General features: G+C 38.5%; 1 protein-coding gene across 3 annotated transcripts in view; it reads left to right on the forward strand.

The window, feature by feature from the left end:
* The first annotated feature begins 3,443 nt into the window (after nucleotides 1-3,443).
* Nucleotides 3,444-20,821, forward strand: part of deptor (DEP domain containing MTOR-interacting protein) — a 35,590-nt gene continuing 18,212 nt past the window's right edge. The window contains exons 1-5 of one of the 3 annotated variants that reach the window (XM_037784507.1): nucleotides 3,444-3,778; nucleotides 4,026-4,118; nucleotides 9,040-9,218; nucleotides 9,751-9,874; nucleotides 20,456-20,634. In XM_037784507.1, coding sequence (XP_037640435.1) covers nucleotides 3,765-3,778; nucleotides 4,026-4,118; nucleotides 9,040-9,218; nucleotides 9,751-9,874; nucleotides 20,456-20,634 — 589 coding nt within the window. In that variant the 5' untranslated portion in view covers nucleotides 3,444-3,764. Of the gene's footprint in view, nucleotides 3,798-4,025; nucleotides 4,119-9,039; nucleotides 9,219-9,750; nucleotides 9,875-20,455; nucleotides 20,635-20,821 lie in introns of all 3 variants that reach the window. The other 2 variants (XM_037784506.1, XM_037784505.1) reach the window with 2 other exon arrangements.

Here is a 20,821-nt window from a genome sequence, read left to right on the forward strand (position 1 = left end):
AATTATTTTCTTTTGTATGCTGAATATTTTATTTTTATAGTGGTAATTTAATTTCCATCCTATTCGATTATTGGGTATAAAACTGGACAAAATATTTGCATTTAGAAGGAGATAATATCCAGGCCACCTGACTTGACTGTTATCAGGCCATTAAATGGGCATTACCAATTGCTAGAGGCACCATAGATATGGGTCATTAGGGGCCTACTACATTGTAAAAGAAAGGGAAACTTACAATAAAAGCAACACGTTCTAACATGTTGTAAAGCTGAATGAAACATTACGTTTTGAACACAAACAAAAAGGCTTCTTTAGGTTTAGACAACAAAATTACAACTTCTTTAGGTTTAGGCAAAAAAACAATTAGTTAAGTTTAGGGGAAAAACATCTTGTTTTGGGTTAAAATAACTACGAACACAAAGACCTTCTTTCAGTGATCTACCATGTGAGTAGATGATAATACCTACTAGTGGGTGTACCACCAAATCACTGGTGTAATGGCCGTTTGTTGCAAAAACCTAAATAAATCAACCTTAAGTCAAAGGGCCAATGATGCACTGATGTGGATTACGCATGAAAAAGAGTCCATTGTTCGTGCAAAATGTGTGTCTCTGATGATTTATTTAACGAAAAAAGGAAGCAAACGACCACAAAGAAAACATGGATGTCGCTGCCTCTCTTGTTCTGGTAAAAAAATAATAATAAGCCCACCCAGGTGCATGCTGGTCCTATACCTGCCTACCTACCTTTATAACCACAGGTGCCCACAGTTTTAACCCAGTTCATACACAACAAAATACTAATTACGCAAAAACATAAAATACTAATCAAGAAAACAGTTAAATAAACAAATATCTAGCAAAAGAGAACACTATGAAAAAATCTAGTCTAAATAAAGTAAACATCTAGAATAATAAATCAAACAATACTACTTATTATTAGTAAAACAACAGCAAAATATTAACAACAAATAAATAGCTCCTACAACTTGGCAGAGGAGTGCTCTCATATGGATGGAAATGTGAGTGGGAAGGAGAAAAGCTAATGTTTTTTTGTTATTACACTGGTTACATATTACACTGCATGGTCTGTGTTTAACATAATAAAAACGCATGTAAAGTAGAAAGGTGTATAAACTTAAATTACATCCCACTTTCATACTAACAAAGATTGAGATATTACTCATTGTCAACAATCCCAATTTTTTGGCAGATGAGATTTACCTAATTAATTTGATTAGCATCCTAGCAAAATATTATATACATAAAATGACTTAAAAGAATACCCTCCTTTTTATTTTAAAAAGATAATGATTTTAAAACATATTTGACCATGGTTGATAACATAAAACTAAAACAATTCTAAATTGACTAAAACTATTAAATTGTTTAGACATTTTAAATTTATTCCAATTGTTTAACAGATCCTGAATGTTTTTTGTTTGTTTTTAATTTTTGTTTTTATTCATCTTCTCCTTTTGTTAGAATCCCCGAGCAGTCATGGAGGAAATGAGGATCAGTCTGGATGGCATTTCAGCATAATAGCATTTATTTTCCTTTTCACACTCGTCACACGTTGCCTCCACCGTAGTATACCCCCAAATGGACCCAAACTCATGGTTTTTATACTCCCCTATATTGGCCCATACCATTTCCAAAACACAACACCACACCAATATACAAAAAATATCCACATTTATGTACCTAAAGACATTTCCCACATATAAATCCTCTTAATAAATACATACACACCTAACTATCTTCAATAAATATCCATAAACATTACCCTTTCACAAATACACAATAAACAGTCCCGCCGAACTCCCCTCCACCCACTTCCCACTGGTTTCGCCCTCCCGGAACTATAAATAGGGCGCGAGTCCCCGGGGATCTCTTTCACCCGCGCAGACGGAAACCGGAAGTAGTAAGTTGGACATGTTATTGACGGTTTTAATTAATTAATACCTCTGTGTGTTCAAGTGTATTCAATAATCCATACGTCTAGTAATTATAGTTAAACATACACACAAATTACTATATTACTCCCGTAACGGCGAGCCGTCGTTACACCTTTCCTTACATTTTATTTGTTGTATAATTTATTTTTATATTATTTTTATACTGTAAAATATTTTTTGCAGAATTGTAATGAAAAATCTGAACATGCGAATATATTGTATTGAACTTTTGAAATGATAATGATTTTAAAACATATTTGACCATGATTGATAACATAAAACAAAAAAATTCTAAACTGACTAAAACTATTAAATTGTTTAGACATTTTAAATTTATTCCAATTGTTTAACGGACCGCAGATGTTTTTTGTTTTTTATTTTTATTTTTATATTTATTTTTATTCATCTTTTCCTTTCCTTACATTTTATGTGTTGTATAATTTATTTGTATATTATTTTTATACTGTAAAATATTTTTGCAGTATTGTAATGAAAAATCTGAACATGTAAAGGAGATTGAGAGCTGAATTCAACTATAAAACATGTGTTAGGGTCAAAAGTCAATGCAGAAATGGGATTTAGTTGCGCATTATGTGGTTAGTATACTTTTGTAATTGTGCATTTTGTTACAGGATATTGCACTCTCTGAATTTGTATTTCTTTTCTTTTGTATGCTGTATATTTTATTTTTTATAATGGTGATTTAATTTCCATCTTATTCGATTATTGGGTATAAAACTGGACAAAATATTAGCATTTTAGATGGAGATAATATCCAGGCTACCCGACTTGACTGTTATCAGGCCATTAAATAGGCATTACCAATCGCTATAAGCACCATAGATATGGGTCATTAGGGGCCTACTATGTTGTAAAAGAAAGTGAAACTTACAGTAAAAGCAACATGTTCTAACTTGTTGTAAAACTGAATGAAACATTGCGTTTTGAACACAAACAAAAAGGCCTCTTTAGGTTTAGGCAACAAAACTACAACTTCTTTAGGTTTAGGCAAAAAAAAAACCCAATTAGTTAAGTTTAGGGGAAAAACATCTTGTTTTGGGTTAAAATAACTACGAACACAAAGACTTTCTTTCAGTGATCTACCACATGATTAGATGATAATACCTACTAGTCGGTGTACCACCAAATCACTGGTGTAGTGGCCATTTGTCGCAAAAATCAAACAATTTGTTGTATAATTTATTTTTATATTATTATTATACTGTAAAATATTTTTGCAGGATTGTAATGAAAAATCTGAACATGCGAATATATTGTATTGCACTTTTGAAATAAAATAAAATATTAAAAAAAAAAAACACTCATTACATCCCACTCACCCCACCCCTATAGTTTATCCCAGGAACCAGGCGGTGTTTGAATCGAGCGCACTCTCATGCCTCTGTAGCCCCGCCCCTCCGGTCAACTCCCCCAGTGACGTCAGCAGAGTCCTCCCAATGCGGGGGCTTTGTGGATGGGCTCTGGCTGCACCGTGGAGCAAAACGTGCATGCATCCCGTGTGGTGTGTCAGTGACAAACAAACCCACCCAGAGAGAAAAACACCCGGCTGTTTTCAATCAAGCGTTGCATTTAAACAGAGAAGTGGAGGGATCCATAAAGGGAAAGTTAAATCAATGCATGCGTGCAGATATTTGGAGGTTTTCGAGGAATTAAAAGTGGAGTGATGGAGCTGCTGCTGCTGGACTGGGCTGGGCTGTGACTGCCTGCATTGTTGCATGCTTCCTGGGATGGAATAATTGTGCTCCTCATTCATCAAAAGAAAAAATCTCTCTTCTATTCACTCTCAATGGTGCTTGAAGGGTAAGCAACAAACCGAGGTGTGAGTGCTTATTGTTTATTCTCTGAAATCACCACCTCGTGGATGCTTGCATGCTTTTTTGTTTTTCAATGCATTCATTCCCCTTTCTGTATATGTTTGTCAGCTAGAAAGCTGCTGGTGCACACAGCATTTTTACTCATTTACAAAAAGAAAAATATGCATCTTCCTATATGTCTTTGTGTGTTGCTGTTTGGCAACAAAAACACACCCTGGGTCTGTGTTTTTTAGCAGAGAGATGGACGGCATCGGGTTCACCATGCAGAAGAAGGCTGCAGAGCTGGAGCGGCTGGCCGAGGTGCTCGTCACGGGAGAACAGCTGAGGTAGGTCGGTCAGGAGTCCTGCTGCTGACCCTGGGCTGGGTGTGCTTGGCAGGTCACACACATTGAGGGAGGCTGAGGCATTTTTTTTAATGTCAGGATCATCTGCAAACTGACCACTAAATGTATCAATGAATAACCTAATAATTAGTAGTAAGTCATCATTGTTTAGTTAGTTTTCATGCTCAATATTGCATGTTTTTGTGGCCCAGATCAGGATGAGCAATGACATGACAGGACTTGATACACTAAATGAGAATAGTGGGTGTTGTAGCCTATGTAACTCAGCATGTTTGACAGCAGATTAATGATCACACATGTAGCTCTCCCTCAGTGCCATTACATGCAGCTCCACTGCAGCATGCACAGCCAAACAAAGGCATCCACACATGCACAACCCTCCCCATGCACACTGCTGCTGCTCCTCACCTATATATACATATATATATATCTATATATATATATATATAATGTACACATTTCAGCCTGAGGCAATGTAACGTCTAGATTCTGCAGGATGCTGTTTTTTGCTTGTTGTTGTTGCTCCAGTAATCCAGTGCCCTTTGAGCTGCACAGGGAATGATCAACCTACCATAGTCATTGTCATGCCCTGCCCATTCATCCTATCAGGGGAATTGTACCGCTCACCCTGGCTGGCAGTGTTGTTGACATGCTGCACCCTTTGACCTACCGTATGCAAAAGAAAGGCCACAAAACCCCCCCCGGTGGTGTTCGCTGGTTCACGCTCCCAGCAATGAATAGAGGCTCAGTAGGTAAAGCATGGCACCAATGCCAGGAATTTCAGCCCCCCCACTGAACTATGAGGAACCACTGAATTGTGCTTTCCAGCTGGGTGGGATGAACTGAGTTGGAGCTTTTGCTGTTCCTGAACACGCTGTGACATTCGTTCTGCCCTGAAGAACCATAAAAAGTAACACTAGTCGACACCTCAAGAGATTAATAGTTTGGTGTCCTGACATACTCTTCGGTGTAGGCTATTCTTGCTTAGCACCAGTGTGTGTTTTCCTGTTTGTCAATGTATACTGTGTGTGTGCGTGCGTGTGTCAGTGTCCCTGGCACAGCTGTATACTGGGGCTGCCAGCTGGCATTGGGCTGGTGTCAGTGAACGATGGCTTGGTTGCGTTGGCCGTCCCAGAGCCCTCTGCCTCTGAGGTGCCGCTGTTCTGGGGGAAAGTGTTCGAGGTTGTGACATTCAAGGCTTGCTCTCTGTCTCTAAATCTCTGTCTTTCTGCATATTGGACAGACAGAGCAGTCTGAGAGAGCTGAGAGATTTTTTTTTTGCCATGATTGCAGCAGCATGGTTCTAGGGAGGACAATGTCATTGGTCCAGACTGAAATATTAAAAAGAATATATACTATTGGATGGATTACCATGACATTTTGTACAGACATTGACTGTTCCGAGAGGACTATTTCCTGCAGCGTCAACATGAGGTTGACATTTATGGTTTTGAGTGAAATGTGTCAATAACTATTGGATGGATTGCCATGGCACAAAAACTCATGTCCCCCTTAGGATGAATTTTAATAAGTTTGGTGATCCCTTCATATTTCTAGCACCATCACCAGGTAAAAAAAACAACAACGGTATTCCTCGCAGCCTCAGCTATACTTTGTGTTTATTGCTAATTAGAAAATGGTAAACATGCTAAACTAAGCTGTGGTTACAGATACCTGCTTAGCATCAGCATTTTGCATTTTCATTGTGAGCATGTTTGTATTCAACTGTGCCAGTCTCACATAGACTCTGGGTGTAGACACTTAGTCTCATTACACCGTGCAGTACAAACATAACGCCGGACAGTTTAATGATTGATGTTCTTCCTCGATGTTTTACCCTGACTCTCTGCTTTAGCTTTTTCCTTTTGGTCTGAATTGATATTTCAGACCAAATGATGACACGAGGGAGTGAGAAAAGTCCCAGTCAGTTTCATTTTATGAACAGTAGAAGTCATGAAAATAAAATTCGACCTGGGGCCGGCTCCATAAAAAATAAACCTAGTCTTTGTCTTAAATATAACTTTAAGTCAGACTTGATATAGACACTTAAATGTACCTGTTGCATCAAGCTTGCCTATGATTGACTAAAGTGAGACTGACTTTGATAGCTTATTGCGCAATGCATTATGGGTGAGATAAGACACTTCACAGAAGATTAAAAATGCAACACCAAGTATGGGAGAAAATAACAGAAAAAGGTAAACAGCATGTAGCTGTAAATGTAATGAGTAAACAGTTGAAATAGTAAACTAACTGGCAACAAAGCCCTCCCCTCAGGCTTAGCCAGGGGCAGAGGTGGCCAACTTTCCTACCACAAATTAAGTCTTAATATTTTATGCAACAGACAGGCTTCATTAGACTAGTCTAACCTGAAAAACAAAGAGGCCAAGACTAGTCTTAAATTAAGTTTATGCAACTGTTCCCTGATGTGAAACACTGCTGGTATATAAAAGTAAGGAGTGTACCTAATCCACACCTTTTGTTTTATCATCTCATCACAAGCTCATGAAACATGAGTGACACAGTTCCTGGTACTGATAACAGTATACGCTGGCTGCTTTTGGAATATTCTTATCACAGATTTTGTGTCCCGTCATATCGACTGCTCGTATCTAAGAGCACATCTGTTTCAGGCACACACACACACACAGAAAGACGGATACCATGACACACGGACACATGCAGCTGCTGTAGTGAGGCTTGTGACCAGTTCATAGTTGTGAATAGACCATTTGTTGCACCATGGCAGACTGTCATAGAGAGGGAGGCTTCGTGAATGTTTGCAGCCTGGGGCTCAGCATCATTATGGCCATACTGGGAGCCATTCAGAAATGCTGTTGCTTGTTATTGTTTAATCCACCACAACTTTAGGAAATGCTATTACAGAGAGTAACCAACTCAGCGAGAAGAAAACAAGCAAGGTGGATGATTTTGCATCCAGTGCCATTTGAGATGATTTATGGGTAGATTAGACTGAAACCCTCTGAAGCTGAACAGAGGAGGATGAGGAGAGGATGATGCTAGAGCTGGTTGGAAGAGAAGTCTTACTGGGCAGGCTTGGACCAGGGCTGTCAGCGCTAATCCAGAGTGATGTTAGCCAGCTGCACACAGACTCAGCATGGAGAGGAACGAGCTAGCTGCAGGAAGCTTGGCTGAGGCCGTGGTGGGCTGTTTCACAATAATCGGGGTCAGAAAGGGGTCATCTTGATGATGTGAAACCAGCATCTAGGTCATCTATAGGAGCATGAGAGGATTGTCATGTCATCATGCTATATAGTCCAATTCAAAATCCCCGCAGACAGTTATTGAAAGCCACACATTCACCATCTGTTCACTCTGTTCTTTAGGTAAATTGTGTTCTCTACTACTAAAAGATATTTGTATTTATTTTAAATAAATTAATATTTTAAATATATATTTTTTTTTCGACCAAAGGAATTCTTATTCGACTAACACTCATACCATTTTGTTGACTAATCAATTATTTGATTTAATCAAAAGATCTGTGAAACTGAGTTTCTCCACACAGAAGCACCACTTCAAATCTTGTAGAGCTGCAACGATTAATCAATTAATCGAATAGTTGTCAACTATTATTGACAACTATTTTCCTTTTTCCTTCCTATTACTAAAAAATCCATAATAACCTTTCAGCATATTGTAATTCAAGTGTTCTGAGAGATAACTAGACTTCTGCACCTCCTCGTGTCTCTGTTTTCAGGCTTTAGAAAATCTAGCCCGTGACGGGAGACTTTGACCAATCACGGGTCATTTCAAAGAGAGAGCGTTCCTATTGGCTGTGCTCCGGTCATGTGACCGGAACTTGCCGTTCCTTCACCAGATTTCACAATGGCGGCGGCGTCACAAACTTTCTCATTTTACAGCTAAACCGTACACTACAAGATGATTCTGAAAACATTTGAGGAGAGAAATAGGCATTAACGTAACAACGTAATAATATTGATTCATATTCGATCAGCGCTGCCTAGTTTGACCGTTTGGTCGGAGTTCGCGAGTGATTGACAGCCGGCTCTCATAGACGGCAGATGGACAGCAGACCTCAGATCAGCTCTTACTGCTTGTTTCCCTCCAGTCTGTGAAATCTTGCAGAAGCCGTTAGGAACACCGGAGGACACAGAGGAACATGATTTTTTTAAGGTTACCTGTTTCATGTACTACTGTCACGATATAGCGACCGTTTTATAAACATAACTTTTTTTAATCATATTTGCTCCAATCTCGCCTACTTCAGCTTTAACTAACAGTCATACCATTTTGTCAACTAATCGATTCGTTGATTTAATCGAAAGAATCACACACAAGCACCACTTTAAATCTTGTGTTTACCGGAGATGTGCTCATAAATTTCTTGGAAAAAGTCATTCAGTATGAAAAAAGGCTTAAAAAAATGACTAATTGACTACAGAAATCTTAATCGACAAAGACCAAAACGACCATTTAGTCGACTAAAAGGGTGCAGCCCTAGTGTGTATTTTGCAAAAATGGAAAACTTTCAGTATGCATCATCATAGGATGTACCTTAAATACAACTGAAACCGAAGATGTGCTCATATGTTTCTTGGAAATAAGTCATTCAACATGAAAAAAGCATAAAAAAACTGACTAATCGTCTAAAGAAATGTTACGATACTAGAGGGGGTAGCTCTACTTTTTTATCCCATAGACTAATTTATGATATGCACCTCACATAGAAAACTAAAACAGGGACTAGATGTTGAAATGTTTGCCATCACTGTCATTCTTATTACTTCCAGGAGGAATTGTTACTATTATTGACATTTCAAAAGGGCACAGTCTTTTTGCTGATAAAAAGTTAAGCGTGTCGAAGAATTCTCCATAATTGTTTTTTTTCCTCCTCTGTGGCTTGTTTGCTGCCCTCCAGGCTGCGGCTCCACGAGGCGAAGGTGATCAAGGATCGGAGGCACCACCTGCGAACTTACCCAAACTGCTTTGTGGCCAAGGAGCTCATTGATTGGCTGATGGAACACAAGGAGGCCTCGGACCGAGACACGGCCATCAAGATCGTGCAGAAACTTTTAGACCAGAGCATCATTCACCACGGTAAGGCTGAGCTGTGTGTGTTTAAGTGTGTGGGGTTAGCCTTGCTACTGTTGTTGTGGTTTCCATTTTCTATAACGGCAACAGTCTCTCTCTCTCTCTCTCTCTCTCTCTCTCTCTCTCTCTCTCTCTCTCTCTCTCTCTCTCTCTCTCTCTCTCTCTCTCTCTCTGTCTTGACATTTTCTGGGAACGATCCGTGCCTCTTAATAGATGACTCTTGGTGTCTCCCAGCCAATTTGGCTCCAACGTAGCGTCTCACTACCTGTTTCACATTTGACCAGACACTGAAAACGGAGACAATAAAAGTGAACTGCCTCCTCCTCTTTAGTTGAAGTTTAGACAGAGCCAGTTCAGTATTAACTTATCCCAGCTGTAGTTTAAAGATTTAGTGATGTTTGTATTTTACTGACTGTTTTATACAAAAAAGATCCGACTTTCCATGATCCCATAATGTAACACTTTTGCGTGTGCTATTTTCTGCCTTGGTCGTAACCTTTTAAAATGAACCCCTCTATGCACGTGTGTGTGTTTCCAGTGTGTGACGAGCACCGGGAGTTCAAAGACCTGAAGCTTTTTTACCGCTTCCGGAAGGACGATGGCACCTTCCCGTTGGACAGTGAAGCCAAAGTCTTCATGAGGGGGCAGAGGATCTATGAGAAGTACGAACACACACAAACACACCATATACAGTACAACACAAACGAACACAACCACTCAGTCGTGTTCTTCGTGGTGGAGCTTTGAGAGGGATTAAGGGAAATGGCTGTTCATACATTTTGTGTAATGGAAACAGAAATTCCCCAGGCATCTCTTAGCATTTTGATTCCTTTCCTCTTTCACCTTTTTAGCACTTAGCTTTAAATGAATATTTCATAGTAGTTTCCTTGCCATGGCTTAGATGAGAAGATAAACACCACTCTTATATCTGTATGATAAATAGGAAGTTACAGCCAGCAGCTGGTTATCTTAGTTTAGCATAAAGACAGGGAAATGTGTTGGACTATTTGCCAGGTGGATTTTGTTTGGACACAGCCAGGCTATTTTACTGTAATGCCCTGATAGAAATAATGATTGTTGTTAATATATAAGGCTTACCTCCTCAAAGATGGTGCTGGTGAAGCTTGTTTATGTGATGAACAGTGAACTATCACTACACAATCTGATGCTGTTTAAACTTTTCAAACTTCATGGCCACTTGGCAAGCAATAGCACATGCCATTGCATGCATTTCCTGCCTTCCTCTTTGTTTTTGTCTTTGTGAGAGTGACTGGCGTTCCCTACTGCATGCTGATTGAGTGCGTCAGAGATGTTGCCACCATTAATGTTTGGGAAAATTTGTTTTTGCTGGTAAATTTGATTCCATTAGAGTGCGTAGTATTGAGATTAACTGGTTTTTAACCACAATAAAAGCTTGCAGGGATTGGAAAAATCAGTAGATATTGGAAGAGATGACTCATAGCATTTGTCCAGAGACGGGCTGGATTTAGAAGAGGGCAGAGGACACCACTAATGGGACTGTTTATGTTTGTCATCAGCTTTGTACCTATGATGCTGTTGTTCTAATGGTGATGAGACTAATTGTTTCTATAGTAACCCCAAAGTCTCCCTCTGTGTGTCTTCACTCCTCTCAGTGGCATCTCTACAGTTTGGGGTTCACGCAACACACTCAACACACAGCCCGACCCCCCTTACCTTTCACACACACATCCTGCTTCACACCTCTTTCTCACATGAGTAAACGATATTTAATCACCTCTCTTGACACATACACAGCGACACTCTTATGAACAAAGACCTATTTTTCATGTCTGTTTCTTAAACCACACACGCACGCACACTCGCGCGCACACAGCAGTTGCATAAGAGGAAGAAATAGTCCAAGGGGAGACATCTGTCGTCTCAGCTCTCAAAGCTATGTGTTTATGTAATCACCATGGTGCAGCCCAGGACACACACACACAAACACACACACGCACACACACTCACAAACACCCCTCAAGCTTGCTCTGGTGGTTGCTTGCTTGCTTGCGGACTGGAGTTGCTTCATTATTACACTTATGGCACAATTAACAGTCCTGCAACATAAAAGAAACCAAGCATCTCCCAGTCTCTAGTGCCTGAGTGCAAATATATGCTTTGGTCCTTTTGTGCGAGATTTTTCAAAGAGTCAACTCAATGTCAGTACTTCTAAAACGAATGAAATGTTAGATTGTTAGTCTTGAACAGGAATGTTGCATCATTGCACGTCTGCCTCCGCATACAGCAGATCATAACCATACACTACTTTGCCTTTTGTTTTTTTATGTTCCAAAATTGAGTTTTGTTTATTTATTTATCACATAAATACTGTTTTTCTACCAAAGGCGGTGAATTTTATTGCCTGAATGAATGTTGTTTTTTTTTAGCCATGCTAGCGGATTTGGCTTGAGGGATGGCAATGTAGGTCGGTCCTCCACTTTGGTCCAGACTGAAATATCTCAATAATTATAAGATGGATTACCATGAAATTTGGTACACCCATTCATTTCTCCGTCAGGAAGATTTGTAAGAACTTTGGTGATCCCCTGTCTTTTCCTCTAACACCATCAGGTCAAAATTTGCATTTGCTCAGTACTTTTGTTTGTGATTAAATACCTGTATAAATTAATGACATTCCCATTTCCTTCAACTGTACTTTGTGTTAGCGATAATTAGCAAACGCTGAACTAAGGTGTAACATACTTTATGTTTACCATGTTCAACAAGTACTCTTCCCTACAGCCAGATTCACTTCTAGTTTTTCCAGTGGAAAAATAAACAGACACACACACATTGATCTCTCATGCTGTCAATTGTCAAATCAGCATGACACACGCTCCGGTAAACAAACCGCAGGAAGACTTTTCAAATGGTTGTTTTGACAGCATTTCCTGGGCGACAGGATTAGTGAGAGAGGACAATGTTTTACGGGTCTTTTTAAAGCATTGTTCACGTTACTGTTTACATGTGAATGTGTGCTCTAGATTGACACACATTCACACCTGCAGTAGACGATCCTCACTGAGGCAGCTGTGGGTTATGTGCGTTGCTGAAGGGCACCTCAGTAGCATTTAGCAAGGTTCAAACTTTGGTCTTTCTCTTCCACACTCAGATTTATCCTGTCAGTGTAGCTATCAAACCACCAACCTCGTGGAAAGCGTACTTCTATTGGCCACTTCTATTGAATCTGAAATGTGATTAATAAGCAATCAAGCTGTTATACCTACAGTAAAAATAAAAGAAATGTATTCTCCAATTCCATCTCACTTTACTTGAAGGGATAGTCCGGGTGTTTTTGAAGTGGGGTTGTATGAGGTACTTATCCATAGTCAGTGTATTAACTACAGTAGATGATGACAAAGCAATGTACTGCTGTGAACGGGGCTGGCAGCAAAACGTATTTTAGCCACCTAAAAGAAAGGCTCACCTAAAAAAATCAATATCAGTTTAAGTGTACGCCATATTTAGAATATTTTCGCTGGGTTACCTTGCTGTGAGACAGCTATACAGACTGTTTCCAACAGGGAACTGAAGCTGTTATCTGTGCTCGCGCAAAGCCGCCAGACTCTATTGGAAATAAACGTTTACCTTGCAGAACACAGGATTGCTGGTCTACCACTGCCTTGATCAGTTAGTTAGTTTGTACTATTGCGTGACTTTGGTTAGTTCGGATTCACCAAAGTCGCACAATAGCACAAACAAACTAACCGATCAAGGCAGCAGTAGACCAGCAACCCCTGCGATTAAATGTTTTTGTCTGGACCGCAGAGGCACGGATGTATTAAAAGAACTGGATACAGCGTTGGAGGTGGGGCCCCGGTCATTCCTATTAGAGTTGCTCAGTGGCGCATGAAGCCTAAATGGCTCGACTTCCGTCTGGAAAAGTACCCGGATCTTGGGCAACTGGGACATGCGCAGTAGCGTCTGCTCGGTTGCATGACTTGGTCACGGGGTCCCACCGTCACGCCTCGTCACGGCTAGCCTCGCTCTGGGTCTCACTCAAGGCCTATGGAAAGGAGGCTGGGTCAAGGTTGGACATGGGTCTCGGGGTGTGGGGTATGACACATGCGCGGTGTAACTGAAGCTGCGGCCGTGCGTTGCGATTGGCTCAATATCGGCGAGTGCAGGCCAGATTTTACTGCGCATGTGTGGTACCCTCGAAGATATGATGCGTTACCCAGCGTCCTTTCCACAGGCCTTGGTCTCACTCACATGAACGGAGGAAGGAAAATAACTCTGGATTCAGCTATTAGTGCATTTTACAACTTTAAAAACTTAATTTTTTAAATAAGGGCTATTAGAGTGTTCGTACTTGGGAATTGATTCACCCCATATATGGTCCATCCATATACTCGGTTTTGACTGAGTCTTGTTTCAATGGAGTCTGATGGCTTTGGCAAGAGCGTATGGATACAACGGCTTCAGATTCCCACAAGAAAAAGGGCTGTCTGACGGCAAGGTAAACCGGACAAAATATTCTAAATATAGCGTACACTTAAACTGATATTTTTAGGTGGGCCTTTCTTTTAGTTGGCTAAATGATGTTTTGCTGCCGGCCCCATCCACAGCAGTACATTGCTTTGGTTCTGTGTGGAAACTCCTGTCTGCTTCTTCAAGCTGGTGGCGTGCCTACCGTCATCTACTGTAGGTAATACACTGACTATGGATACGTACCTCATACAGCCCCCACTTCAAAACACCAAACTATCCCTTTACGTCAATTCAGACACAGAGATCTTTCATCACTATCTCCTTAGCCAATATTTGAGCTTTATTCTCACCACTTTATGAAAGACATCACAAGTTCAGATACAATCACTTACTTTTCTTTTGTCATTTGCGCACGTCTTTGTTTTGTGTCTGTGAGTCAACATTAGCTGCATCAGTCAGTGTTTACTTTAGAGAGTGTGAGAGAGTGAAAGAGACAGATAATGCTGTTTATCAGTTCCAATTGTCTTTTCAAGGCTGGAAAACACTTCAGTTTAGACTCTGTCTCTCATTGCCCAGGCACCACAGTCCTTAAAGGACCATTTTGCTTGGTTCAGCCCATTAACTGCAAATTGCTTACACGTATACACTTATTGGTGGCCATTATCTGCATTCCAGACATCCATCACATACTTTTTTGCATACGTACATGCCACCAGTTCATTGTGTGTTCCATAGATATAAAGTGAAAAGATATTTGTGTCACTGCTACAATAAATTGCAACTGATAATGGCTTGCTAATTACATCAGCTGCTGTCTGTGCTTGAGAATAGATCCTAACATTTTCACATGACTTACTGATAACTAGTGGAATGTCTTTGGTTATTACATTAAATCGAGTCCAACATACAGGGTTATTAACAAAGGACATTTTACCATAACAGCATTTGAACATTTCATGTTTTAACTAGGCCAGATTATCTTAAAGTAATGCTAATCTGTACTGAAAGTCCTGATTATTACATTAGGCAACGCTATCATGTATTTGTTGTTCCATAAGGGCGCTGTTAGGAGACTGTAACCAAGATTAAGACCTGTACAAATAAAACAGCTTTGATATGAGAACGTTATGTCTTTTAAAGGTTCAGAATTGGAGCCAGACTCAGATAGCCTGTCATGTAATGCATTATGGGTGAAATAAGACACTTTACAGTAGAGGAAAAAATTACGTATGCAACAGCGACACCCCAACAAGTATGGGAGAAAATAACAGAAAAGGTAAATGGCATATATCTAACTGTCGTTAGAGCCATTAAAGATGTTCAGGAACAATTCAACATATGGCACTAGTATCCAAAATGTTATGGATAAACAGTTGAAATAGTTAAAACTAAAATTAGCTACAAGTAATGGGTAAACAGTTGGAATAGTTAGCTAAAAGTAATCAATAAACAGTTGGAGTAGTTAACTAAAAGTAATTGATAAACAGTTGGAATAGTTAGCTAAAAGTAATCAATAAACAGTTGGAGTAGTTAACTAAAAGTAATTGATAAACAGTTGGAATAGTTAGCTAAAAGTAATCGATAAACAGTTGGAATAGTTAACTAAAAGTTAGCTAAAAGTAATCGATAAACAGTTGGAATAGTTAACTAAAAGTTAGCTAAAAGTAATCGATAAACAGTTGGAATAGTTAACTAAAAGTAATCTATAAACAGTTGGAATAGTTAACTAAAAGTTAGCTAAAAGTAATCGATAAACAGTTGGAATAGTTAGCTAAAAGTAATCGATAAACAGTTGGAATAGTTAGCTAAAAGTAATCGATAAACAGTTGGAATAGTTAACTAAAAGTAATTGATAAACAGTTGGAATAGTTAGCTAAAAGTAATCAATAAACAGTTGGAGTAGTTAACTAAAAGTAATTGATAAACAGTTGGAGTAGTTAACTAAAAGTAATTGATAAACAGTTGGAATAGTTAACTAAAAGTAATCAATAAACAGTTGGAGTAGTTAACTAAAAGTAATTGATAAACAGTTGGAGTAGTTAGCTAAAAGTAATCAATAAACAGTTGGAGTAGTTAACTAAAAGTAATTGATAAACAGTTGGAATAGTTAGCTAAAAGTAATCGATAAACAGTTGGAATAGTTAACTAAAAGTTAGCTAAAAGTAATCGATAAACAGTTGGAATAGTTAACTAAAAGTAATTGATAAACAGTTGGAATAGTTAACTAAAAGTAATTGATAAACAGTTGGAATAGTTAACTAAAAGTTAGCTAAAAGTAATCTATAAACAGTTGGAATAGTTAACTAAAAGTAATTGATAAACAGTTGGAATAGTTAACTAAAAGTAATTGATAAACAGTTGGAATAGTTAACTAAAAGTAATCAATAAACAGTTAGAGTAGTTAACTAAAAGTAATTGATAAACAGTTGGAGTAGTTAGCTAAAAGTAATCAATAAACAGTTGGAGTAGTTAACTAAAAGTAATTGATAAACAGTTGGAATAGTTAACTAAAAGTTAGCTAAAAGTAATCGATAAACAGTTGGAGTAGTTAGCTAAAAGTAATCTATAAACAGTTGGAATAGTTAACTAAAAGTAATCTATAAACAGTTGGAGTAGTTAACTAAAAGTTAGCTAAAAGTAATCGATAAACAGTTGGAATAGTTAACTAAAAGTAATCTATAAACAGTTGGAGTAGTTAACTAAAAGTAATTGATAAACAGTTGGAATAGTTAGCTAAAAGTAATCGATAAACAGTTGGAATAGTTAACTAAAAGTTAGCTAAAAGTAATCGATAAACAGTTGGAATAGTTAACTAAAAGTAATCTATAAACAGTTGGAATAGTTAGCTAAAAGTAATCGATAAACAGTTGGAATAGTTAACTAAAAGTTAGCTAAAAGTAATCGATAAACAGTTGGAATAGTTAACTAAAAGTAATCTATAAACAGTTGGAGTAGTTAACTAAAAGTAATTGATAAACAGTTGGAATAGTTAGCTAAAAGTAATCGATAAACAGTTGGAATAGTTAACTAAAAGTTAGCTAAAAGTAATCGATAAACAGTTGGAGTAGTTAACTAAAAGTAATCTATAAACAGTTGGAATAGTTAACTAAAAGTTAGCTAAAAGTAATCTATAAACAGTTGGAATAGTTAACTAAAAGTTAGCTAAAAGTAATCTATAAACAGTTGGAATAGTTAACTAAAAGTAATCTATAAACAGTTGGAATAGTTAACTAAAAGTAATCTATAAACAGTTGGAATAGTTAACTAAAAGTAATCGATAAACACTTGGAATAGTTAACTAAAAGTAATCGATAAACAGTTGGAATAGTTGGGTAACTGGCCTTCAAACAGACATCTCCCCTCGGGCTTAGCCAGGGGGAGATGTGGCTAAAGTTCCTACCTCAAATTAAGTCAGTCTCAATATTTATGCAGCAGACGAGCTTAATTAGACTAGTTTATGCAACTGGCCCCTTAGAGCACACGTTGTGGACTGTTTGTAAATGTTATTCATTTGTGACCACAATGCAGCTTAAATGGGGTCATGGAAGTGTGAAAAAGTGTTTGCATATATAATCATTCTGAGACGTTTGTCATGTAGGAAACAGCAACAAATTGTATCTCTATTTTCTAAATAAGGATTCTGAATGAGGTATAGTATTGTTTTTTTCTTGTATTTTTAACCTTTTCCCCTGATACCTCAATAACTGAGACCAAACCCACAATCTAATTAACCTCAACAAGGGAGAAAAAAACAACTTAATAATGATGTAGACTAGTAGCATCTCCTCTCTCATTTAGGAAAATCTAATTTGCTAATATAAAGTGACAATATAAGCAGAGCTTTATGAAGTAGTCATGCTCAATAATACAGAGCTGTTGGCCTTTCTTGTTAAGCTAATGCAACAAATTAGAATTAAATAGAGAGGAGAGGAAGAAGGCCATTACGACTAGATTTCCTCCAATTCAGCTCTACTTAGAAATAAGTTAAATTTAGAAATACTTAGGTTAAGCTTTAAATAATTCAAGGTAAGGCCTGAGGAAAAAAACACATTCAGCATCCTCCATAACAACCTCCAGGTCAGATTCTATATCTGTATGTTTTTATAATCCATTGTTTATTAGGTTTTTTTTTACATTTGGAAGTTTTTTCAATAGTGACTGTGACACTGTGACTTGCTTACTGTATAGTGCTCTCACATGTCCCTTAAATGACCCGTATTTTGTTTTTTAAAAGTTGTTGCGTGGCCCAAGAGATTGATCAATTCCCACCTTCATGCAAGACCAAATCTGAGAGCAGGTAAAAGCCTGGTGGTCCTACAACCACGTCTCACTGGGCACCACTCCAGCTGAGTTAGCTATGGTGACTGAACAACTACGGTCAGTGCATATCCAGGTCACGGCAGCTTGCATCGTCCCACTTTAAGTTATCATGATCCATTTACATACTGTATGCACAGTCTCACTTCTTGCATAACATACTGTATTGCTCATATAATAGTCAAGATGCTATTATTCAAAGCACTGTGCTTTGCTTTGACTACAGTTCTTTGAGTCATTCCCATTAAGCTATTATAACATGATCTGTTGACTTAACATGTTTAAATGGATTAAATAGCTTTGTGTACACAGCCAGGTCTCATGGAACATTACGTCCGGGTCTTTCAACATTTGTATTGAGATGTTGGCTGCTAATGTAGGCCGTTGTCCCGCAAAAGCTCCCAATCGATCAAAATGTGACATTTAAACAAAGTTATATCTTCTGTAGTGTCTTGACTTTACACGCGTGAATGACTTAAGCAGTCCTGGGTGTGCACCTCACACTATTTTCTTAAAAACATTTAGACCGCAGTTCTATTATTAACTGAAGCCGGAGTTGAACTTTGAGAAATCCAGTCACCCTGTAGGACCAAGTTTAATACCGATGTAATTTAATTCTCCTCTTGAAATGTGCTCTAGATCGTCAGTCATAGTTGAGTGGGCCACAGTGAGAGGATGCTACTGGCAGAGTGAAGTCCAAGGCTTTTTACAGAGAAGAGGCTTTTTACAAGCTGCACCTGAATTAGGTTTCATTTAGTTTAATGTCCCATATTAGGATCCTCATTTAGCTTCAATAAAGTGGAAGCACTCAGACAGACACAGATGCAGCAGACACAGATTTATTCATGTGTTCCTTATGTTTTATACAATATGCAAATTAACTGTAACTTTCTTAAAATAATAATAATCTGTTGTTGTTTTTCAGATGACATTCATTTAATAACTAATAATGTTTTGAGAAGGAATAAGTTAACATTTTGCTATGATGGTTGTTTCTTACAGTAGTTTATTGCATCCCCACAGTATGTTAAATGAATTGTCCGAATGAGGATTAATACAGCTTTCTATCTGTTCACTGACAAATAGGGGGGCAGCACTGATTCTTCTATCCAGTTTGGACCGGTCTAATTAACTCTGTGGTTGCTAAAGTTACCTAGCCTGGAGCCTAAACCCTTCACCTATAAGATGGTGGTGCAAATATTCAGTGTTGTTATCTGATGACATTTAGTTTTCTATAATGTCAGTTCATTAAAAGTCCTGAGCCTTCCAACAAATCTCCCATTAATCCCATAAATGATATCTGCCTTGTCAGTATTAAACTGTTTGAATGATTGATAGCCATTAAAAACTGAATGTGGGAATGTAATGTGTGCCAGCAAAACACAGCCAACAAAGATGTGGAAAGTTTAACATCTGTGTCTCTTTTAATGATACACCTCATTTCTAGGACATGTTTTGACATGTACAGGTGTATCACAGTAAGCTTATTGTTCCTTATAACCACTGCTTTGCTGATTTATACTGTGTGACTGTTCAGGTGACAGTGTTTGGGTGTGAGTGACGGGTGTGAATGTGTGTTTATAGGGGGAGAGTCAGCTATTTTGTTCGGTGCATGTGTGTACTTGTTTGTTTGTTTGTTTGTTTGAGTGTGTGTCATCTAGTGTCATCCAGAGGAGATCACACCACCCGCTTCATATAATTCTCTGATAAAAACTGTTCAGAACTACACATATTTCGAAAAAAAACAAAAAACACATCCTCAATTGTGATATTTTGTATTTTTTTTTAGTAGAAACTTTGCGAAACATCCACTGATTGTCAGTGAAGGAGATCTCAAAGGTTTTTCTAGACGTAATTACCTTGTCATCGCGCTAATCAGATCTGTAGTTTTGGTGTATGAGGCTTTAGGAATAACATGAATTTAGTTTTAAGATTCACTTATGTGGCTGAAGTGGTAATTCGGAGACATTGTTAGAGCTGCTGTTTTAGACGATTTCCCCCTGCTGGAAATTCCCATTCACTTTTCCCAAATAACCCCGTTTTACTGAACACATCTGTTAGATAATTAAACAGTATTAAAGGCTCATATTATCGTTTATAGATGTTGCAGCATTTCCGAGAACTCGCATTTCGTTGCATCAGATAAGCATGTAACACTGCTAAAATGCATGAGCCCTGTCAGCCGTTGCTATGGAGATATCAGCCAGAGCTGCAAAACTAGTGTTGTAGGATATTCACATTGCTTTCCCTGATACAGTCAAGAGTGCTGCACTGTAGGTGCTAAATTGATTCCAATTGCCGAATTTATTCACAGTTTCCATAAAGCTAAACTTCAAACTACCATTACTGGAGTGGCTTGTTTCATTTTAAGCTTAGTGTATGGATTGCCTTTCGAATGCAACATCCTACTCCGTCCCACTCTTAGACGTCCTAACCAATTAAAGTAACAAAGCTTTGCTCTCTTCTCTCCACAGGTTGATGAACACAGAAAACACTCTGTTACAAAGCAGGGAGGAGGAAGGCGGGTCATTCGAGCGGGCGCTGGTGTCCTCTGAGTTCGTCGACTGGCTGCTACTGGAGGGGGAGATGGCGACCAGGGAGGAGGCAGAGAAGCTGGGACGGAGGCTTCTCGAACACGGCATCATCCAGCACGGTGAGGAAGACGAGGCAGCTGTTCCTGTTTTATGTACTGAAAGCAATTTGAACGGCCTAAAGTATCAAGCAACACCCGCATCATTCAATTTGTGTATATAGTGATAAAAATATAGGTAATTTTATCTCAAGTGTTTCAACATTTTATTACTTGCTGCGTCTGCTTAAACCCACTTCAACTGAGTGGC

This window comes from Sebastes umbrosus, chromosome 11, assembly GCF_015220745.1.
Source record: "Sebastes umbrosus isolate fSebUmb1 chromosome 11, fSebUmb1.pri, whole genome shotgun sequence".
Taxonomy (NCBI): domain Eukaryota; kingdom Metazoa; phylum Chordata; class Actinopteri; order Perciformes; family Sebastidae; genus Sebastes; species Sebastes umbrosus.